General features: G+C 51.9%; 2 protein-coding genes across 2 annotated transcripts; both read right to left on the bottom strand.

Moving 5' to 3' along the window:
- Positions 1-149: 149 nt before the first annotated feature.
- On the bottom strand, positions 150-9,467 carry PMM1 (phosphomannomutase 1). The gene is made up of 8 exons (XM_038167596.2): positions 9,306-9,467; positions 9,069-9,186; positions 8,187-8,263; positions 7,604-7,695; positions 5,129-5,228; positions 4,240-4,315; positions 2,222-2,337; positions 150-1,961 (listed from the first exon to the last, which is right to left on the bottom strand). Exons 1-8 carry the CDS (start codon positions 9,447-9,449, stop codon positions 1,839-1,841), a joined length of 846 nt encoding a protein of 281 aa, XP_038023524.1. The 5' UTR covers positions 9,450-9,467; the 3' UTR covers positions 150-1,838.
- A 2,197-nt stretch (positions 9,468-11,664) lies between these two features.
- Positions 11,665-23,831, bottom strand: DESI1 (desumoylating isopeptidase 1). Its single transcript, XM_027454005.3, has 6 exons — positions 23,658-23,831; positions 18,453-18,474; positions 17,511-17,580; positions 16,945-17,054; positions 16,005-16,127; positions 11,665-14,848 (listed from the first exon to the last, which is right to left on the bottom strand). Exons 1-6 carry the CDS (start codon positions 23,746-23,748, stop codon positions 14,755-14,757), a joined length of 510 nt encoding a protein of 169 aa, XP_027309806.1. The 5' UTR covers positions 23,749-23,831; the 3' UTR covers positions 11,665-14,754.
- Between the last annotated feature and the right edge of the window lie 73 nt (positions 23,832-23,904).

The raw sequence follows: 23,904 nt of genomic DNA on the forward strand, positions 1-23,904 counted from the left end.
GTGGGGCAGGGGACCTGGGGTGCAGGGCTTTCCCCAGCAGGCTCACCGCACCCCCACCCCGCGTCTCACCCCAAATTCCCTTCCTGCACCTCACCTGCACCCGCACACAGCGCGAGGGCACAGCAGAGTCCATGCAAAGCACACGCTCCGACAGCTGCACATTGTGGCTTTAATAGGATTGATTTATATATATATATCTATGTATTTAATTAAATTATTCCTCATTTAACAGTTGGTACCAGTCAGACAGGAGCCACCCTCCTCACGCAGACACAGAACCGTACGGCAGCACAGCCCCCGCCACGGGACCCACCACATCCACTCGCTCACACACACAGGTGGGAGAAACCCCACGGGGTCACGCTATGGGACAGGCGTCTGGGGGCACCTCGCTGCCTCTGGGAAACCCCAAATAGCCCAGCCAGAGCTGTAGCAAGACAAGCAGGTCGCCCCCCTCGCTCACAGCGTGATGGCCCCGAGGTGTCTCCACAAAGAGGTCGCCTCAGCCCCCAGGGCCACCACGGTGTCCTGCACCTTCAGCAGCACCGAGCTCTCCAGAGACCTGCTGACTTGGAATAGATTTACAAGGAAAAGAAACCAAACCCAAACAATCAAAACCAAACACCCGCACATAACCTGGTCCTCAGCGAAAGCGAAAGCAGAACCACAGATGATTCCTCCACGAAGGTTGCAGGGGAGGGCCAAGAGAGTGGCCTGTGAAGAGGGTCACCTGCATTCAGGCTTCTCCAACAAGGTCCTCTTCTCCCTCACAGATTTTGTCTGGGCAGACAGAGGAATTTGTGCATTTGTTGGGGATTTCTGGACGCCAGGCAGACCGCTGCACTCCTGCAAATCTGGTGCACCACAGACCCGACATGCTGAATGTAAGAGGGCACCCCGGCTGTGCCAGGCTCACAGCGCCTTGTTCGTACCACTACAGCACCAAATCCGCTCGGGGCTGTGCCCGGGGCGATGTGGGAGCACCAGGTGCCTCTCCTGAGCAGCTTGGTCCCGTGGTTGGGTGGCAGCAGCTGGGAAACTTCTCTTTGCACTCCAGACCCCAGGTGGGAGGCAAAGAGCAACGGGGCTGCGTGGATGGGTGCGGGGTGCAAGGAAAGGGGGAGAAAAAACGAGAAAACAGGAGCATGGGGCAGCCACAGGCTGGCGTCAGTGGCTGTGACACACCGGCAGGGAGTGGCGAGGGGCTCCTAAGGGCCGGGAACAAAGGCTGAGGTTTGGGTTTGCGTTGGTGTCGATCTCTGTTCGCACCGGGAACTGGATTTGGTGTGTCCCGGTCCGCCCGGACACGCGGATGGGAAGGCAGCACCACAGGTTGCCCAGAGAGGTTGCGGAGCCTCCTCGCTGGAGGCCTTCAAAAGGGGGAGCTCCCCGTCCCTCGCCAGGCTGCGCAAGGGGGGAGACACGGGCGCTGCACCTTCCCTCGTGCAGGAGCGTGGAGAGAAACAGCAGAAAAGAGAAGAAAGGAGGAAGGGGAAGGACGGACGGACAGACAGACACACACACGGCTATGAATGGCCCCTTGCCATGCGCCCAGGTCCCGCAGGCGGGTGCTGCTGCCCCCCGGGGTCCAAGCTGGCAAGAGAGCAGTGTTGCTGGCGGACGGACTGCCTGGTCCCGCAAACCTCAGCCAGGAGCGGGGCGCGCCGCAGGGCTGACCAGCAGCGGCTCCCTTCCGTGCGCCCACCCGCTGGCTAACTCCCGACCAGCTCTGGAAAGTGTTTTTCAGTCCAACCCTGAGCAGATTCCTCAAATGAAGGTGCTTTTCCTCGGGGGGGAAGGGGGAGGAAGAGGGGGATTGGGCGGCCGTGCCCTGGCAGTCAGTACTCGTTAGCTCGCTCTGGGAAGAAGATCTCGCGGCACCGCTGCACCGTGTCCTGGGGGGACTGGACACTGTGCCCCACCGTCCGGGGGTCGTCGTAGATCTCGTAATCGTTCCCTCCCTGCAGGGGGACAGAGACCAGGGGCAGCGTTAGCACCTCTTCTGTGCCATGGGAGGAGTGAGCAGGGAAAGGATGGGGAAGGTGCTGGACCCACTCGCGGCGCAGTGCCGCAGAGATGAATTTCTGCACGACCCACGTGAGAGCATCTCCCCCTCGTGCACCACTAGAGGTCTGTGTCGGCCTCCGGCAGCAGCCGTGCCGCGGGCAGCCAGGCCCGGGGAGGGGAAGCAGCAACCATGGGGTGTGTGGGGTGCACTCACCGGGGTGGTCTCGTTCCCGAAGAAGTGGATGGTGTCAAACCTCTCGTCGTCCAGCACGTTGAGGCAGTAGCGCTTGTCCCAGCCTTCCGGGAAGACGTCAAAGCTGATCATGCCGCCTGCCAGCAGGAGGGGGGGTGTCGGTGATGTGGTGGGGACAGGGTGGGGGGTCCCCCGCCCCAGGACAGGGCTGGGCACGAGCGGGGAGCCCTCCCTACGAGCCCTCCCCACCAGCTGTGCCCTGTGGCTCTGGCACGGAGCTGGGAGGGTGGCGGGTGCTGTTCCCCTGACAGCAGCCCGAGTGACACCAGCACGGTGACACGCAGGCACCAGGGGGCTGCAGGGGGGAGCCGGCGGGGGCTGTAAGAGAGGCACCGGCTGGAGGAGATTTGGGGTTGCACCCCACAGAGAGCATCGGCGTGTCCTGCGTCCCCATGGGGGGCAAAGCACCTTATCGGAAACTCTCCCACTCTCTTTCTTCACCAATAATAATCCTGCCTCAAACGGGAGGGGGCTGAGCTGGCAGCTACCCACGGGGGAAGATCCCTGCTGGAGGAGAGGTGCCGATCCCCCAGGCTGCTCAGGAGCACACGTACGATGCCATGCTCCTCTCCTCCCTGGCTAGCTGAGATGTCCCTACTGGTTTGGGGCCCTTCCCCGATGCTGGCCCCGCAGGCAGAAGGAGCCTCTGCAGGACAGGGTGCCCCAGGCAAGACTCTGCAGTACTCAAGGGAGCAAGAGCCCTGTGAGACCAAGTGTCCTACAAAAGAGCAGGAACTGAACTTGGTTGCCCATTTCCCAGAACAGAACAGTGTCCTCATTAGAAGTCTTCCCTTTTTTGTTTTTTGTCTCCAAAGCCATTTACCTAGGAAGAATGCTGCATTTCGTTGTGTGCTGTCCTTTCTAAAAGAGCTGGGCAGCACGGAGGGCTCCTGATGCCAGCTGGAATGGGTAAGGAAATTGGAGAGGGGAGAGAGGGCTGGTGTGGGGACACCAAGCACCTCGTCTAGGCAGAGCATGGGCCTGGGGAGCTGCAGCAGGATCTGCCGCCACCTCGGGCTGTGGCAATGCTGCAGGGAGCACAGGGTGCACTCGGTAGGGCACTGAAGGGAGAGGCGCTCAGGATGAAAGCCCTTGGAGGAGCAGAGGGCCAGGCAGCGCTGTCTGACACTGGGGTCAGGAGCGGAGTGTCAGATGCCATGTCCCGGCCCTGTCACCCCCCTGGCCTTTGGCTGGATTTCCACGTGGCACCTCCTTACGTTACACCCACCTACCTGTTCTGTGGAGGGTCTTCTGGCCTCAGCCCCACCCCTCAGCTCCCCTCATTTCATTTTCCAACCCCTGCTGAGCACATTCCCAAGGCTGCTCAAGCCCCAGGCTCCTTCAGCTCCTTGCCTTTGGTAAGCTGGCTGTAAAAGCGCGCCTCCACCCTGAGGCATGGCCCTGCAAAAGGCACAGGGTGGCAAACTCCCTGCCTTCTGGCAGCTCTTCTGCCAAGGAGAAAGACGTTTCCCTAGTAGCCAGCTTCCCAAACAAAACTCCAGCGCTGAGAAACACGAGATCCCTTCCTCTCTTACAGCCCTGCATTCCTCCAGGAGCCTGTGCAGAGGACTGAATGTGCCTGGAGCTCTGCTGGCAGCCCGGCTGCTGCTGCTTGAGCCAGAACAGACCTCCTGCCTGCGCAGGGGTGGGCTCAGCACGGCTAACTGCAGGCAGGCACAGACAGCATCACGGGACAGAACCCAGTTGGTCTGGATGGTTCCCAGAGAGGAAAATCTACAGCACGGTTTATTCTCTGCCATCAACCTGCTGCAAATGCGAATGTGACGCCCTCGCAGCGGCTCTCCAGGAATAGAAGCTTGCTGAGCTCTCACTGGGGGCTCCCTGGGGAGCACAGCTCCAGCCCTCACCCAGCCGGGCCCCCGAAGGGAACAGCCTGGATTCCTGCTCCCCTTTCCACGATTTGAAGGGAAGCACAATAAAGAGGCCAAAGCACAGCCAGGGAAGCCGCCCCTACTCACCTCGGGAGAAACGCAGGCCCTTGCCAGCAAACTCCCTCTGCAAGGCTGCCACAAACTTCTCCCGGATCCGCTCCTTCTGCAGAGGAGAAGAGGAAAGAGAAGGTTTGAGTAATCAGATGTTGACACTACCGAAATACACCGTAAGCTGTCTCCTGGGCAACTCTGGCTCATCGCTCTGTTCTGCTCACTCTCCCAGCTTTTCTGAGCCCCTGGAACAAGGGAATTCCCCGTGCTCTTCGGGGTCCTGAATGGGCATTGTGAGCTGACTGCCATCAGTTCCCTCCTGTCTGACCCTCTCCTCCTGGCTGCTTCAACACCCTTTAACCAGCTTTCACCAGTCCTGCGTGATGCCTGCCTACAGACACCAGCTCAGGGCAGCTCCAGCAGGCTACAGGGAGCAGCAGATCTGCCCAGCATATTTGCCATGGCTCTCCTAGTCTAAAAAGCCCCTTAGTTCCAGCTCTCCTATGCATGGGAGAGAGGGAAAAAGACGACAGCTGCTGGGCCACCATGGAGGGTGAGCTAGGCCAGGACATTTAGGGCTTCTTCTGAGGCTTGCGGTGGAATTCTACCTTTGGTTACTGCAAACAAGGAAACAGCCTGTGAAATACATGTTTTTTTCCCAAGGGGCCTCCCACAGCACCAGGAATACTGCTGGCAACCCCACTGCCCTGGCAGACCCCAACTAAATCAAATTCTTCCTTTTATTTATGTCTCTCCTTGGGTTTTCTGCCTCGAGTCCTGTCTCCACCTTGCTGCCTGCTTTACTTTGGTGCACAGCTTGTAGCTGGGCTCCCTTCTCCCCAGAAGGGGGAAGCACAGGAGATCTGAGATCTGTGAACAGCACAAAACCACCAAAAGGGAGGGTGAGCCTGAACGCAGCCCATACCTTGTCCAGCTCGGAGAACTCGATTCGCTCCTCCGGTGTGCAGCTCCGTCCGATGGGGGAGATGTTCAGCATCCCGTTGCGAAACTCAATGAAGGTTCCTCTGTGTGGGCAAGAGCACAAGGTTACTGGCGGGATTTACAGGGGCTGGGAGAGAAATAAAAAGGCTTTTCCAGGGAAACGGCTGCTCAGCGAGGCATGCAGCGTCTGCAGGGACATGCAGGAGGAGAGGAGCCGTGCCCACTCATGGGTGCTCGTGCTTCAGCTGTGCACGAGCTTCTAAGGTTGCCCAAGAGCCCCGTTTCAGCAGGCAGAGACCAGGCTTCAACAGCTACTGAAGGTCTCCAAGGGATAGTTTAATAAAAAGACTGCAAGAGAAGGGGAACAAACAGTTACTGTGCTCTGGAAACGGGCTGGAAACGATGGGCTTAGGTGAGATAACAGGAGGCATTTTGTGATGTTGCAATAGCTGCAAGGACTGCTGTCGCCTGGACTGGATCAACCGCCCGGCGAGACTGTGGCATCTCCAGCCCTGGAGGCCTTTCAGAGAAGTTCCCTGCGTTGGTCTGTGTGAAGCTGGAGGAGCTTGGGGCAGTAGGAAGGAGCAGGTCAGCCTAACGTGTTGCTCATGCTGGGCAGCAGGATCAGGCAGGCCCCTGCAGGGCCTTCACGTCCCCCCTCTGCCACCCGCACCTTGGGCTGTGATTGCTATCGCAGCTTGCACAAACAGGGCCCAGCTCCCTGCCTGACACCATCACCTCGCACTGATACCACTGCTCTGCCAGTTTCTTGGTGGGCTGGTTCAAAGCACTAAGCTGGCAAAAAATCATCGGTTCCCATTCTTTTCTCCTTTTTTGCTGGCTTATCACCTCAGAAGAGCGCACTGAGGGTTCAGACAAGTAGCAGCACTGGTGCACGGGAGGGGCAGGAACAACGCAGAGCGAAACAGAAGCCAATCGGCAGCACTGCTGATTTGAAAATAGATCAAAACTCTTGAGGGAACCTACCCGGAGCAGGAAGATCCCCTTCCTTGTCCGGTCTGAGGAGCCCTGAGCTCCCTAAGCCTCTAACGTCCCTCCCAGCCGTCTGCTGTTTCTCTGTGATAAAGCGCTTACCCCGGGGGAGAAACTCTCCCCCTCCTGTCTCGTAGCACAGAGCAGAAGTGCCTGTGGAAAGGGCACGTAGGCAGCCGTGCCTGAAGCCTGCGGACAGCATCCCTGCAGCACCGAGGGTTTATGGCTCCATGCCCAGGGCCAGGACTCGGGAGACGTGGGTTAAAGTCCTTGCTTTGTTAGAAATCCCACAAGCCTAAATCCACAGAGACACTTGGGAGCTGAAACCTCACTGGGTTGAGCAACCAGGCAGCCGTGAAGCAACCAAACAGCCCTGAGGGATCTGGGTCCCAGCCCACGGTTTCAGGGGCATGTTTAGCCAGCGCTCCTGTCGCAAGGAGCCACGCTGGCCCCTCTCACCAGGGCTCACGCTGCCACGCGGTGACTCACATCAGCAAACCCATCTGGATCACAGTTTAGCAACTTTTCTTTCAGCACCTTAATTTCAAGCAGATCGCTCGCCTCGGGTTCACCATACAAACACTGGTGCTGACACGAGGGGGAGAGCAGGAACAAAACAGCCAGAGGCGAGGGGACAGCAGAGCCACTGGGCAGTGCTGGCTTCAAGTGTTTGTGAAACCGTGCTCTGAGGGGTGGTTTGACATTACAGCCAGACTGGTTCAGCTGCAGGTTGTCTCTGAAAGACATCCTTCTGCTCTCCCCTTCCATGTCATCTTTTTTTCTCCTCTCTTTTTTTATTCTGCTGGATCCAGCAATGACATGATAACGAGCTGATCCAATGGAAAACTACCCTTTTCTTTCCTCGCAGTAGACTAGTTTTCCTACAGACCAGATGTACCAACCCAACTCACCCTGTAACAGCAGGATCTCATGATGAGGAAGCAAGCAGGAACACGTGTTTGACTGCAGAGCATGGCCAGCCCTGTTACTAGTGGCTTCTAGTGACTTTAGGTTAGACAGAGCACGAGACTGTGTGCTTAGACTCTGCACCTCTGCACCTTAAGATGTTAAGAGCTGTTTTTTGTCTGTTTGGAATCTCATACGACCAGTGATAATGCCTGATGCCCTGACCAGCATCTAGCTGTTACCACTGCCTTAAATCAGGTGCATGCAGTAGCTGTACCCTGCTTCTGAGGGAAGAAAACCTGAGAGGGAAAGCACAAGCATTAAGCTAAAAACCAGTTCAGACTCTCCAGAAGAAAGGCCCTCCTAGATTATTTGCCTACAGTGCCCAGCTCAAGGGGGCAGCGATCCTATACAGGGTCCCTAAATACTACAGTAAAACCTGTTAGACCTGGAGCAAAGACAAGCTCAGTAGCTCAGCCGTTCTTACAACAGCTTTGGGGTCCACAGCTCCCTAGAAATCAGTGATACAACAAACATTTGCACAGGGTCAGTCCTTTACCGTTTCTTGGGCAGTTTCAGCAGCGCCATGTAGTTGAGACAGAAGTTGATGAGATCCTGCAGCAGCTCCTCTCCCAGGTGGTCCTGGATGGCCTGCGGGAGGAGAAGGGGAGTGAGGGAGAAGCAAGAGCACACACAAAGCTGAGGTTCCTGCTATTCTGTCAGTAAGAAAGGACCACAGGAAAATGGCAAGGCTTTTTTGGACTAGGCCTTTCTACCAAATGTGGATGGTATGCAGTGAGGGGACCCTCAGACAGCAGGAGTGGGTCAGTTTTTCCTGTTTGTCGCTTGGCTCTTCTGCCCCACAGGAGCACAAACCACTGAACCTGGCGCTAGGCAGCTGCCACGGCTGCAGTGGCCCTTGGACAACCATTAACCCAGCTGCCACGTGACAGGTGGGGGAGCGCAGGCTCTGGCCCCTGTTCCAACCCAAAAACATGAACAGGAGGAGTGGGACATCCAAACCTGGCTGCTGGGGAGGGAAGACGGGGCTGCCCACCTGCATGCAGCCACCCTGCTCCCCGTGGTGCTCAGCAAGGTGGGCTGAGGAGGCAGAGCTGTGTTTGCACGAGGAGCCGGCCTACCTGCTTGGAGACCAGCCGCCCGTTCTTGTACTGCACGGTGCCATTCTCGGCGAAGACGTAGTCAAACTTACTGATGACTGAAAGGGAGGAAAAGAAAGAGAAAAAACGGATGCTGCTTCAGCCCTCGGCTAGGAAAAGGGGCCAGACAGAGAGAGAAGAGCTGGCTGGATCCAGGACCCAGCATGTTTTCCTCCAGGTGCCTTCACAGCACACAGGCAGCGACCCTCAGAGCTTGGGGCTTTCGGGAGCGGCCGCTATCTGCAGCGGGCAGGGGGGCAGCTGACGCAGACGGGAGGAAGCGACCTGACTGGGGTCACAGCCTGAATCAGTGGCAGACGGCAGATAAGAGCTCCGAGATGTCAGGCTCTCAGCCACGTGCGCTGCCGGGGTGCTCCGGTGATGCAGTTGTTGGTTATCTAACGCCGGGCCCTCCTGGCAGCAGTAAACAGATTGCTGCTGACTCAGCCACCGGCGCCGCGCTCCCCCGAGCCACGCAGCCCATCGCTGCTAATGAGGCAGAACGGAGACCTTAGGACCGGGCTGCGTGCTCGCCATCGAGCTCGGCGATGGCAAACAAGGCGGAGGGCGGACAAACAAGGCTGCCTGCCCTGCCTGCCCTGCCTGCTGCCCCATCCTCTGCCTCACGCCCTGCCCGGGCTGGCGATGCTGCGGGTGCGCTGCCAGGCGGCTCGGGCAGCCTCTGCTCCCATCCCATGGCAGTGGGAAGCAGCCTTCGAGCGGCGGCTCCTAGGGCACGTCCAGCGACCCTACAAGCGGCTGCGGGGTCCCACTGCTCATCTGGGGCACGCGTGAGCCCCCGAACCTGAGCGGTACCCAAGGGCTCAGGGCTGGGGAAGCGGGGGGGGCTCGCGGGCTTCTCACCTTCGTCGCCCTCGCCCAGCTGCTCGGCGATCTTGGAGTAGTCGGAGCCGCCCACCACGCCGATCTGCACCCTGCCGCGCAGCTCCTGCAGGAACCGGTCCACCTCGGGCTCGATCTTCTGTGGGAGCAGGGGGGGGGATGCCCGGGGTCAGCCCGCGGGGCCGAAATGGCGGCCGGGCAGCGCCCAACCCCCCCTCCCCCCCTCACCTCACCTCCCTCCCGGCGGCTCCCCCTCACCTGCCGGGCCGGTGTCAGGGTCCCGTCCACGTCGAAGAGGCAGAGCACCCGGCCCCGAGCCGCCGCCATCCCCGCTGCCGCCCGCTGCCAGCCCGCCCGGCGGCCCGGGGGCGGCCCGGGGGCGGGACCGCGCCGCGGCGCCATCTTGTGGCGGCTGAGGGGGGCTGAGAGGGGTGAGGAGGACTGGCAGGCCGCGGGCAGCTGGTCCATGGGGGTTTTGGGGTTGGTTTTAGGATTATGGTCCTTTATGGGGTTTGTCTACGTGCAATCACACATATCTCTGTCTTCTGTGCGGCGCAGCCATGCACCGTCTGCCTCAAAAGACAGCCGTGCAGTCAGACGCACAGCGAACTCCCGGTGCCCATAAACACAAGCCATTTCTTGTTTATAAGGCACAGCACGGTACAAAGACAATACGTCCCCTGTCTGACTGGAGGAGACATGGTGCTGGGAACAACTGCCAGCTCGCTCCCCTCACAGCCCCAGAGATGTGGCAGCACTTCGGTTCTCTCCATAGCCCATGCTGCCCCTCTGGTCTGTTCTCCCAGCTGCTCCCCCAGGGCATCCCAAATGTTGTGCCCAGCCTCGCAGCTATTTCAGGCCAACCTGCTTCCCGTGAGGACTCCAGGACACCACCATCGCTCTGCAGTCTCTTGGCTGACCTTGCGCTTGCACAAGCTGGGTGCTCACCCCTTCGCCCAGTTGGACTAAAACCATCCCCCTGCACATCCACATCTACACTTCATAGCACAGCAGGAGGAAGAGGGCAGGCTCTCAGCCACATCAGGGTCTGGATTTAATAAAAAGGACGTGGTCCCCACTGGGATCTTTGTGTTATTCTCAGTGTCTGAGGCCAGCGCAGGCTTCTGCTGCAGAGGCCGCATGTATGGGCAGCTTTCCCCTCGGGCACCCAGCTGAGGCTCATCTTTCCACACGGGGCAGGAGACAGCCACCAAAAAGGCCCCTCCGAGGGACCTGACCCCCTAACTCCCGGGGAGCAGGAGTAGCTCCGTGCTGCACAACGCCCCAGCACTGCCACCCGGTGGCACTTGCCGGCATCAGGAGGGCCACCAAGGCACCGCTCCGCTTCGTTTTCTGCACGCCTACAGAAAACGCTGGCTTTAAGCCAGCGGTAGAGCTTTCCAAAATCTGACCTACCTGCTGTGCTTTCTCCAGCTTATTATTTCCGTCGTGCTGCTTTACGAAGTCTTTTCAAGTCTACAGCATGCCAAACCACCTCCCTCAGCACCTTTATGGCCATTCACCGTCAGCTGGGGAGGGCCTGTGCCACTGTGGTTTCCCCAAGAGCACAAAAATCACCTGGGTTAGCTCTGAGAACAAGCCACTGCGGCTGTCCCAGTTATTTAGTACTTCAGAGAGCTGCTTAGCTCCTCCCTTGATGCATTCCCTTGCTTGCAACTTGGACAGCAGCAGTTGTGGATGAAAGCAGGTATTTTGGTCCAAGTTTTGACGGTGTCTGTGAGCACTGTACATTATGACTAGGGCCACTATTATGGTCACCATCTCCCCGTTGTACTCACTCCCAGGTATTTTACCTGGGGCTAATACTTGAAAGTAAACCAGCCCCCCATCTGAAGAACAGACCAAAATGACCACAACCATTAAAGCCCCTTACCCTACCAAACCCACACAGATTGCTGTACAAACAGCAAGCTGTGTGGCTCAGCACATGGATGTCATCAGTAAGCGTCCAAAAGCCCATACTGAAATAATTTCTTACCCAAAGCCCCAACTTTCCTCTAATTTTTAACAGCCTACTAGCAGAGGCACCATGGACGCTGCTACATAACCCTCACCCGTATGCCCTCTGCAGCTCCAGAGGAACCCAGGAATGAAGCCCACTTCTTAAGGCTTCTTCCTTCCTTTTTAAAGTAGTAGCACTGAGACAAGCAGGAGAGGAAAAAAAAAAAAACAAAAACAAAAACAAAACCTTTTGTTATGCTTAAGCTCTTTTGGGCCTCTTCTTCAAGAGCACACATTGGGTATTTCATTCTTGAACACTTAAATGAGCAATGGCTGTACACAATCCGTGCTGACAAACCGCCTACTGTCTGACCTTTATTCAACTCATCCAAGCTGTGCCAGCCCTCAGAAGAGGGATTTTAACATACCACAGTGATTGCAGAAGTAAAATGTCCCCAAATTTAAATAAAAATATTGCCCATGGCCAGTTCTAGCAAAGAGCAGTAGCCACTGTCACTTCTACCAGCAGTACACAGCACAAACTGCTGGGACGGTTTCGTAACCTGCAATTTCCAGCAGGGAACAGCGTGAAGCAGATTTCTGGTGAGCTGCCTTTGCTGGGTAGCTGCGTGGACACATACAACCAAACAGGAAATTGCTGTACTTTTTTATTGTAATAGAAAAAAAAAAATCAAAACATCACTTTCTGTCTAAAGATGTTATTAACATTTTAAAAATGGCATGGTGGAACCCCAGCAATACTTGACAGAACAGTAAGTGTGGGAAAAAGGGTCCTGCTCCCCTCCAGGAGTTCAGCTTCCCTGCTCCCCTTTGTCAACCAGCTGAAGTTTGCCACCTCTGTACGCTTCCATACATTGTTCATTGTAGTTTGTGCACCTATGAGTAGGTATGGCTGGGAGGAATGTTGGCTGCACAGACCTGCAATTTACACGCAACCATCTTTGGAGAAAATGGGTTTCCTAAGAGGCCTACGGGGTGCAAGGGTCTCATTACCCAGTAAGATCAAACAAACAGGATCTCCTCCTATAGTTCCTTTGCCACAATACACAGAGTAGGTCCAGAGACATGGAGACCCTCTGGAGCTCCTTTTGAGAGTACCACAGTTACTGCAACCAGAATGTGTCTGAGTGAAATTTTACCCACTGATACTCAAGTAGCAGCATTCTCTCCGCAACAGGGCTGCTCAGGAGGGGAAAAGGCTGATTGCAAAATGCCTGGGGGGAACCTCTTACATCCTGTCAGGAGGCAGGAAAGGAAAAGGCCCTGAAGCAAAAACCAGGCTCAGGACCTCTGAAGTGGACACATTTGTCATGCAATGAAGCATGGGGCAGAGACCATGGTACTAGAGACTGTGGTGCCTGTGCTTGCCTTGCAGAACAGCTGTACCAGCAGATGGCTGTACCTGAAGTGATAGTTTGCCGAAAGAAACAACCACAGCTGTGCTCCTTGTGGGTACCAAACTAGCATACCCAGATGTTGTGCTGCGTTGTATCAGCTTCTGTATACCTGTTCGACAGAGGAAGCGCCAAGATCTCTAACGTGCTGTTGTGTTTTGTGGTATAGTCATGTCTGTACTCAGATGAGAGACCGTTATTCTTCACAAAATAGGCATGGAAAGAGTCTGGAGGGGATTACACAGACAACAGGAAAACTATGCTGTGGCTTTCCAGAAAACAAACACTTACCAATTCCTTCTCCAGAAGCACCAAGAGGTGCTGTCTGGTAAATAATTTACTACAGAATGCTTTCTGCAAACAGTACATTTTGATGGTGAAAGACTGAAAACTTTTGCATTAAGCTTTTGCATCTGTACTAACTGCTGGAGTTGTCTCCTAGTCCAGTCTGTCAAATGAACACTTAAAAAGTTGATGGCACGAGCAGAGAATGACAGAAGGAAAAATTCACCACTGACAACAAAAAAACATTCTGGGCTGCAAGGGCCACCTGCACTCAGAGCAGCTCCACACAACTGCAAAAGGACTGACAGTCCCCGACTTCCACTGGTGTAGTGACTCCACAAGGTGCAGGGCAACAGAGTAACTGACAGAGTGACTGAACTGTGGGTTTCTTCCACTTCATCCCCACAAAAATAACAGCGTGAGAAACATACTAATCCGTATTACTCTGGGAGAAAGATAGCCCAGCAGAGGAAAGACATCTCCTTTAGGTATACGGAGAGATGCAGGACTGAGCTTGCAGCAATTGTTTGCACAACAAAGCACTGGAACTAAGGGCTATACTTTGCATAGATGCTTTCTTCAGTGGCATCTGGGATGTGCAATCCCCATTTATGAAACACCAGCAATGTTTTGGGGGTTTGCCTGATATCTTTCTTGTGTTCCTTCTGAAGTGTACTTGCTACAGAATTGTTCAGGAAATCAGTGTATATACATGCATGAAAAGAAATCAATGTGCCTCATCTTTCCTTCCCCTGATTTTTTTCCCCACTGCAAATAATTGCAAAGCCGTAAGAACCTGAATTTCTAACCTAAATTCAGAACCTAAATTCATGCCTGTCTGAATTTAAGAAGAAGAGATTGGACTGTGCACTTAGGCACATGGTCTGAACTTTTGGGTAGACCTGTGCGGTGTCAAGAGTTGGACTTGATGATCCTTAAGGGTCCCTTCCAACTCAGGATATTCTATGATTCTATGATTAACCTTAAATTAGAAGATGCAGTATTGATACAATCTAACATCAATCTAAGGATAGGACTGCTTCTCCATGCATCCCAATCAACTCAACTGTTCCACAAAAAAGCTTAACTTCACTATTCCTTATTTTCTGTAAATTTGGGGAGACCTAGCACTTATTTCCCTCACTTAAGCAGAGCGCTCTCATTATTGTGCAGCTGCCATGCTATTCCTGCCTCACTGTACTGTAACTCTGGCTTAGTGAGAAAAAATAGCTCCTGAGCAAAGGTAAAAGTTAACAGGATTCTATCCATCTGCTGACAAACCTGCTTGGAGAAAAGAAAGCTTACTTTCACCTAAAATTTGCTCATGAGATTCTGTCCGTTCAGCTGGTTCTCTCCCTTAACACTTGGATCTCGCCTTACGAGGCTCCTGGTAATTTTCAGTTGCAGCCTCCCACCCACACACAGCTGATCCCATTGAAAGTCTCAGCTTTGAAAGTGATGCTGACTAGCTCAGCGAGGCCACCCTTTCCACTCAGCTGTGCCATTGCAAATACTCTGATCAGATGAGTTGAGCTTGTCCCCTGAGCAAATAACACAACGTTAATGAAATATGTGTAAGACTAGTACAGGGACACCTTCACTTCCTAGGCTACAAACACTTCCTTTGTCTTCTTGCTACAGACTTCAGTAAATACCCCCAGAATACACGCAGTGACAAGAGAAAGAGATGTGAGCCTGCAAGGGATGGCTAGGACATCCCATTTACACCAAAATGTGTAACGGGTGCTTGAATGTTCATGGAATGAATTCCCACTTACCAGCACGGGATTTACTTAGAAAGTGTCAGCCTAACTCAGGCAGGACAGCCTTTATAAATTAGTACAATACTATTAGAAATTATGGCAATCTTTTTGGTAGCATTGTCTTACATGCACCCTGATAACCCTCTCCCTAGGAAATTTTAAAACTGGTCCTGTAATTTCCATAGAGTTAATTCTGATGGGAAATTATAAAATAGAAATCTGGTAGATTCGTGTTTAAAAAGGAAGAGGCATGGTGAGGCTGGGCACAATGGGTCACTCCTGTTAGCTCTGTCCATTATGTCTGCTGAAAGCATTTCCTCCAGGTGCCTGGATCTGGATGGTATCCAGGAGGGGTCTCAAAGCTTGTCCAAAAGGTCTGAGAAGGCAAAGAAATAAACACATCAAATAGCTTACTTGAACAATTTTTCCCATTTACTACAGAAATGGGCTCACTTCCTAGACTGGAATCAAATCACCATAACAGAAGTAAAGTTGATGAAGAGACTTTCACTTTTCACTACAAGCAAACTAGATTTAACTTATCATGCAGAATTTACTGTTCAATAGCTAAGGATCTTAAAGCAGATTTTCTATAAAGGTAATTCCAAGTCCTAACACACCCACGCCGCTAATGTGGTATTAGTGTGTCTGAAACTGGCTTTCAGTAATTCATTCTACTTAAGCATGCGAATGAAATCCCTGTTATGCAACTGCAGTTCTTCATTAAGCACCACATCAATATTAAAGACTAGAATAGCCCCTAGTCCCCTTATAAGACAATGATTCAACACAGAGAATCGTGTCTGTTGCAATCTGTAGCACCAAGTTTGTCTTTTGGTGTGACTCACTCTGTTACAGCCTGGCTGAGAGATCTGAGGAAATAAGAGCCCAAGGCAGAAGATGTGTCTCTCGGATGATGTGGTATACCACTGCTATGAGAAAGACCCAAACAATGGAGCTAAATCACCCTGCTGGGATCCTTACCAGTTCAGAGTACAACAGAAGAGGTCGAGCTGACCTGCCTTCACTTCCTCTTTCATATTCTTTTTCCACTCAGTTCTAGCTTTAAAGCTGCAGCAGTAATTTTAAAATTACATCTCCCCTGCCTCTTCACAAGCAAAATTGACATCTTCACTGGTGCTTTGAGTACGAGACGTGACCATTGAGATATACTGGTTTCCCAAGACAAAAAAAAAGACAAAACCAAACAGCTACCAAAGAAAAGACACACTTGCATCACTTTCAGAAAGTCCCTTTACGTGTCTGGTCACATAAGAGAGGCCCTCACAAAATAGCTAATTTAAGTTAAAGACAGAAGAACAACCTTCTTTCACACCTTCTCAGTAATGCCAGCGCAAGTTAGCACCTGTCGGACAGTGTTGTAAGCGTTAAAGGAAAGCAAACAGCATCCTCTCCTTAATCTCACGCTGGTTCTCACAGAGCCGGCAGAAACTGGTACTGCTGCCTCTGTCAAATATTTAAGCATTAGCATGAAGCAATACACTACAGGGAGAAGCAGAATGCATACTCACGTGGCAAGAACTTCAGATGGAAGGTCAGTGATGTAGGAAGGGATTTTTCTTCCTGTCAGGAACTGTGCCACTTCATTACTGAAGGTGTTGCAGTTATGTTCAAAGATGTTATAAGACTCACTTCTGCGCCACAGGAAAGGAATTGAAACATGAAAAGAGAGACCCAGCAATAAATCTAACAAGAAAAACTTTGACCACCAATGAGGAACATCTCCTTACATCAGCACTTTTCTCCCCTTCCCAACAAAGGGTGCTAAGTCAAGTACGTAAAATACAGACATCAATTCACCTTCAAATTCAATTGAATCAGGGTGGAAAACGACATCTCTCTGCATCACTGACTCTATACAATGTTTTTTGAAGGGTAAGTGAGGTCAGGTTTCTTTGAGTAAAACCACAGAAGGAGTAAGGAAAAAAAAAAATCACAGGAATTATTGATATTGAAATTTAGCCAGAACACTAATGCTACCATTTCCTATCCTCTTGAGAAGCTGACAAGACTCTTTAGCAACCAAGACCTTGATTTTACTTATCTGAAAGTTGGCAGCTTTACTACAAAGCTTCACCCATGACTCATGGGGCAAAGCACTATTTACTGAAATATTTCATACAGTGCCTTCGTTTTCCCTGGTGATCCTCTCTAAAGCATTTTAGGTGTTATTCCATTTTGAAAACAACAACAACACAAAAATACAACAACAAAACAAACGTGAAAGATTTCCTGGTAGAATGTCTTCCCAGCCTAGCTCAGGGCTGGCACACGAGAGGGTTGCCTAGTTGTACGTATCAGTTCCAGTCTCTTATCTGTAGAGCACTAACTAATACACTAGGCAAAGTTCTGTGAATGGGATGGGTTTCAGAAGACCTTTCTCCCTCTTTCCCTAAAAGCCTTTTTTTTTTTTTTTGGCACACAGATTTTATAGCAAAAGCTGCTACTTACCGGAACATAGATTCCCCCAAAGACGACAAATATTCCAGAAAAAGTTCTTCTGTGACTTCAGTGTTTCCCAGGTCAACAACCAAGTCTGGGGGGCCAAGCAGCGTTCCTCCCTTTAACAATTAACATCCAGAAGATAATATTAAAATCAACAGACTGAATTATTTTGGGGTCCACTGAATTGAGCTATGGTTTCTCCAGGCACAGAAAGAGGAACTTTTAGTTTATCAAGCAAGGAGCCCTACTGGCCTTCCCCATTCTCCACCTAGAGAATGAGAGGTTATGTGCCGAAATCTCTAAAATACAGAAAAATTCTGCTTTAGAAGAATTGCCCATCAGTTTCACCACTCCAGTGGCAGAAAGGTCTGTCAAAGCATCGTGTTCTATTTTTTTTTTTTAAACTTCCCTCCATGTTCTTTTCCTCAGATGCCCAGGGCAACCATGGCAAGCAGCCACATCTGGCTGAATTCAGAGTTCTCTTCACTTGCTGCTTTTCTAAAGGACACAAGCAAATCTGATCTGTAAGCCTATCACAAAATTATCTCCTCAGAAAACTAAGGTTAACTTACAGGTGCACAGCTGGAGATTCCCCCACTGCCAAAGAAGAACTCATCCTTATGGACTATTATGGAGGTGTGCCTGCCAGGGAATAAAAACAGATGAAATAAAGGAAACATTTAACCTAGCACATTAATCACCAGTAAAGACATTGTGGTCAAGGTCATCACCAAGTTAATAGCTGAAGGAAAAAGTCAATGCGTTTCTGTGACTAGGAACAGTATCTGCTGGGACAAAAAACAAATGGAAATGATTATCAACCCTACTGCAACACTGTGGGAGGTTGGGAAGAAGGGCTCAGCTAGGTGCCTAAGCATGTACGAAGGAAGATTGGGACTTCCACAGCAGCACGAGAACTCCAGCAGCCTCTTTCCGCTAACGGGTTGAGGGTGAAGTTGCTGAGATAGTCGCAGAGCTAGCTCTGTCTCTCTCTGCTGGCAGAAGGGTCTGACTGATAGCAACCCACTGAGGATACGGTTGGGCAATCACTAGAGAGGGCTTGAGAGAGACGCAGAAGGTGGGTTATTTATTTATTTATTTTTAAACTTTCTGAGCATGACCTACAGCAAACTAGGAAATGATTTGTAACTGAACGTAGCCATGGTTCTTACATAACCAGGAGGCTAGATTCTCTAATACCTTCTCCCCACCTACTCTTTTACTCTCATGTTTAGTCCTGCAATTAGAAGACAGTGTCTGGGACAGGGACAACATCCTGAACCCTGGAAAATGGGTACAAGAGAGCACTAAACCAAAACAATGACTAAAACCATGAGATCCTAGCACCTGACTCTATGTGATTTTACTGTCAGTCTGTATTCAGGAACAGAAAGTGCCTTGGTCTCTTCTCCGTGCTAAAGTGTTCTTAAGACCTGCAGCAGATACAATCTATGGATAATACTTCCTACGCCACAGGAGTTAACACATTATGCAAGTTAAATGCAGTCACTTACCAGATGCCTTCCAGCTGTTTCCCTGTATGCAGAAAAAAGATCATTATTAGCAATGTATTCTCCAGATTTCAGCCTACCTTCTGTCAATCACAAAGGAACCTTGCCTGTTATTTCACCATGACAGCATCCCCAAAGACACAGCTTTCATCCCAGAGGCAGTTCTAAAGAAGCAGCATGCCTTTTTTCCCAACCTAAACTACTGTGTCCACACCAGTGCCTCCCATTTTTCCCGCTGCATGCAGAGCTGGCAATGCCACCCTACCCTGCCAGTGCTTACATTCCTTGGGCTTTTGCCTACAGACAAAGGAAAGAAACCTTATCCCACAGTTACAGAGCCTTCAGTCATGACCAGAACAGTTGAGTTTTGCACTGCTTTCACAATCACAAGAGGTCTGCCAGCACGGAGCACTCACTTTCCTTTTTCAGTGACTGATCTGACTTCAGCCAACTATCTGTGGTGATGGTCTCTACAATCAGCTGTCCCCTGGCTTCCCCGCCTCTTACAAACTAAGAGCTTAAATGAATGTGTGGAATTAGTGTTGTAATTTATACAAGTTATAAAATCAAACTGTGTGTTTTGTAGAACACAGCAGCAGTAACGATATGCTTCAGGCACAGCTAAACTGATAGCATGGTTGTCTTACACAGAGCCCCTTCTGAAATTCTTTTCCAGTTCCCTGGTGCATCTTTTTCAAGTGTCCTCAGCACACCACCTCACGCTCAGCTGTCCTCTACATCCAGGCAGCACCTCTCCTGAGAACTTCTGTTGTCACAGCCTTGCTTTTAGGTGCCAGAATGTGATTTGAGCACCTGCAGGTTTCCTAGAACTAGACCAAGAGCACCGTAGACAGATGACAAAAAAAAAAAGCCAGCTGAACACAAGAGGCATTGTGCCAGGAAGAATTTGTTAAGGAAGTGCTGCTGGGCTACCTTCAGGCCAACAGCCTTTGCTCTGGTTTGGACACCATCTGTTTGCATCAGATGGGCATCAGGCCTCCTAAAGCCTGCTGCAGACCTCAATTCCTGAATTCTAGGCCATCGCGTCCAGATATTGTTCTCTTCCTTTCCATTTTTCTCCTTTCAGTGAAGCTTCAGAGCTCTGGTCTTTTTAAAATAAAGAAATAATAATTAAAACCAGTTCTATTCAAATGCTTGCGACAATAAAACTTTTCTTGGCTATCTTAAGAGCCACCGCCTTGCCAATCCTCCGATGAGGATAATCCCTCAGGCCTTCCCAGAAAGGGATGCCTATGTGCCCAGGTAAGGAATTCACAGCCACCACTGCAATTTCCTCACTTCAGTTTGACGCAAAATAGGCACAGAAATGGAAACCTGCTTCAGATGAGGGTCACACACGTGTGGAGGCAAGGAAAAGTCTGTCTGATGCCTGCAGTGTCACAACCAAGTGAGCATACACAGTTTTATTGTAGGTGGACTGATCTGTCACTGCCGTGGCCCGCAGCCAGGCAGCAAACATATTCTCTGCCATCCTGTTGCACAGAAACGTGGGCACGGAGCAGGAGGGAGGCCAAAAGATAGCAGCAGCGATGAGGGGAGTGGAGCAGCGTGTCGCAACATCTCAGCAGGATTTGCTGCCTCTTGAGCACGTCCCACCCCACTGAGCTGGATCCTCTGGCCCTTGTCCCACACCTTGCCCATCGGAGCTCTCGCCCTGCATCCCGGAGCTGCCAAAAAGCAGTGATAGCACAGCTCATCAGCACCAGCAGCTGGGGAGGGCACAGGGCACGGCCTGCAGCAGCTGGCCTACCTCCTTGGCATTGCGTAGTTCACGTTCTCTTTATCTTCATAAATTAATGCACGTTTCTATTCACAACAAATCACCATTTTCCAGGAGGAAACTGTTTCAAAAGCAGCACAAGGATTCTGTCCTCACCGGATCTACCTTGAACAGGACCTCCAGGGATCCCTTTCCACCAGTGTGGTTCCCTGATTGCACGAAGGCAAAAAAGCAGAGAGAATTCAGGAAAGGAACTTCACATTAACCTCTACTCCGGCCGGGGGGGGGCTCTCCCTGGCTGCTACGCCCCAAGTCCACAGGCAACAACAGCAGGGCAGCTCCGGGCTAGCACAGCCCCACAAGGCAGGGCTGTCTGAGGCCAGCTGCTGCCAGGCGCTGCTTTGAACGGAGCCGCTGTTTGTTTTTAACTCCTCACGGACAGCGTCCAGCAGCAGGCACAAAATACACTGCTCACAGCCTCTCGGGGTACAACACACAGGCCAGCCCTGCCCGTACGGCCAAGCAAGGATCTGCACTGCTGTTCCCACAGCCCAAGGCAAGTTGCATCCAGGCCTGGCAGCGACACTTCCAATAAAGCTGTTGCTGGCAGCACTGCCCAGCTTCATAAGTAAAAGGTCAAGCTTTTCGGGGAGCCGCCCCAAATAATCCAAGAATAGGAACGTCCACATGGGATGGTATTTGTTGGGCATCTGCTGTTCATCCAGGTAAATAAGGTAACAATAAGGTACACAGGGAGTTTAAATATTCCAATGGGCCTCTAGCTGTTGGGGAGGAAAGGGTATTGCAAATTTAGCTGAAGGCACTTCATCAAACAACAATTAGTGCAGATGGCCAAGTTGCCAGGTATCAGCTATCCTGCTGTAATTACCTGTGAGGAAGCTCAGCCTGCAGTAAACGTGGGGTAACTCAGTTTAATTTCAGCTGCTGCCATTGCAAGCTGATGTAAGGCAGATTGCTGTTTGTCACGGATGAAGAACGTGGGCATTGAAGTCACCCTGTCAGAGCCGTGAGATTCTAGGATGGCAGCTCCTTAAGCTTTGGAAACCCGATCAATGCCCAACCTCTTAAGCCTTCTTTTCTACTTGCTGAGGTGCTCATATGGATATTTCCTGAAGATACTCAGCAGAACTCAGGAAGGGATGTCAATTATGCATAGATCCGTGCACTTCAGCCTCTCAAAGATTTAAATTGCTGAATGAGGCCAAGTTTCATCTGCTTTTTGTGGCTGTTGGCTATTATCTTTGTTTATAACATTCACAGCGCAAATAGCTTTCTTGCTCAAGTACGTACCAGAGAAATATGAGAAAAACACAACAGTCAAACGCGTTAAAAAATCGCAGGAGCCTCAGCTTAGCTACAGGAACAGGGAGAACGGAATGGATTTGTTTGTTGTGCTGATTCAGGAGACTGCCATCACGAGCATGAGGGCATTTTGAAAGAAAACAAACCTGAATAATTTTAGAATAACAATCAAATCAGATTACTTCCATGCTGAGGTTTATCTGGAAGGCCAAGCAAAACGCAGATTAGATGCTCGCCAGTCTGTCTTACGGGCAGAGTCAATTTGTTAATCTCGTGGCGCATGTGATGTTGTTTATTCCTGTGCGTTTTAAGTACCAAGTGAAAAGAGTTTGCATATTAATCCAAACTATTAGGCTGAAGGGCAGAAGAGCTGAGACTTGAAGTAACTGTGTAAGGAGACGGATGTTTAGCCCATTTAGAGCTTGTTGTTCATCCCTCAGCTCAAGAGCAACTTTTAAAAATGGAAAATTATCCTAATTAGTCAAACACTTTCTCCTATGTGATATTCAGGGTACTCAACTGAAGGAAAAGACTAAGAGAGGGAGGAGGGTGCTTCATTTCCCTTCTTGTGGTGCCTGGAGAGACCAAGCAGGGAAGACTGGGGGAGGGAATTGTACTTGATTTTCACAAGATCCCTAGCAAGTGTTTTGGAGCAAAGCTGCTGGGATCTTACAGCAGAGCAGTTTAATGTTTTTTGGAAAGCGTGGAGGTGAGGCAGCATAGTGTGCTGGGGCTAGGAACAAGGAACAAAGCAGAAGGTACTTTCTTTGGACAGTTATCTTTTGCTCCAACTCTTTCTGGGCTGCTAGGTGCTTACAGCTGAACGCCCTGCTCAAGAGTTCCACCTGACACACGCTGCCGGCCGACTCCACCGCAGTGAGCCAAGGCTGCTGCAGCAAACCAAGGTCCTGCCCATTCTGCGAGTCACGTGGGCAACAACCTCACTTACAGGACAGGGGAACTTAAAGAGCTGCAAGACATTTTTCTTCAAGCCCACAATGCAATGGGTTTTTAATCTTCCTTAAAGATTTCTCTCAGTATCATCTTCCAAATCAGAACAATTCAGCTGGCAATGCTGTTATCCTCCCTGTTATCCTCCTTACACAGAACCAGGTGCAAACTGAGATCTCATTTCCTTCTGGTTAGCATTTATTATTATTAGATCATGTAGCTGGACAGACAAACGTAGTCTGAACAGACTGAATGAGGGAGAGCAGACAGTACCTGCAGAGAAGGTAGAGCAACAGCACACAGAAGTTAAACATGCCATGCCTGATATCAAAGCCAACTGAACTTCACTGTCTGGTCACTTATACTTTAGAATAGAAATATTCACCGAAAAGTTACAGGAAACTCACAGAAAGTAACAAGAACAAAAACACCTGGGGAAAAATGAAGAGACTTGCCAAGAGAGCTGAAGATGTGCCCAAGGGGCATGACTAAGTCACCCCAACACCTGGAAGGAAGGAACAACGCTGCGTGGCTCTGCTGTTCAGGTTCATCACTCAGCCACAACGCAGAGCCCTGATCTCGAACCAGGCAGGCTAAACTGATCCTTGAACGCCGCACGGACATAATACATAATGCCTCTGGATCCTATTAGCGCGGCTAAAGGCATCGTGCGGTGATGCTCCCACAGCAGCCAGCCCCGTGAGGAGGAGCTCACCCCTGTGTGACAGAGGGCTGGGTTATCAGAGGGTCATAAAATGGTTTGGGCTGGGATGGACCTCACAGATCACTGGTGCCATGAGCAGGGACAGCTCCCCCCAGCCCAGGCTGCCCAAAACCCCATCCAGCCTGGCCTCGAGCACCCCCAGGGATGGGGCACCCCCAGCCTCTCCGGGCAGCCCGTGCCAGCGCCTCCCCACCCTCATAGTGAGGGATTTCCTCCTCACCCCTACCCCAAACCCGCTCTCCCCCAGTTTAACCCCATTCCCCGTGCCCTGCCCCTGCTCCCCCTGCCAGTCCCTCCCCAGCCGTCCCGCTGTGCGGCCTCCCCGCCCCCCTGCTCCCCACATCGCACCGGTGTCTCCTCACCAGGCCCCGCGACCGTTACCGTGACCGTTACCGTGACCGTTACCCGCACTGCCCCGTCACGCTGACCGGGCCGGCCTCACCCCCCCCCCACGGTCCCGGAGCCTCACCGAGCATGACGGGGCTGAGGCGGCGGGCCATGCCCTTGGACAGGTCGTAGACGTAGAGCTGCACCGGGTGCAGCGCCGCCGGCTCCGCCATGGGGCCGGGACCGGGGGGGGACCGGGGCCGGGGGGGGGCCGGGCGCGAACCGGCGGCGGCGGCGGGGTCTGGTCAGGCGGCGGGGCCCTGCGCAGTGCGCATGCGCGGCCCGCGGGCGGGTGGGCGGGGCGTAGAGGGGCATTCTGCCTCCTCATT

The sequence above is a fragment of the Anas platyrhynchos genome, chromosome 1, assembly GCF_047663525.1.
Source record: "Anas platyrhynchos isolate ZD024472 breed Pekin duck chromosome 1, IASCAAS_PekinDuck_T2T, whole genome shotgun sequence".
NCBI lineage: Eukaryota > Metazoa > Chordata > Aves > Anseriformes > Anatidae > Anas > Anas platyrhynchos.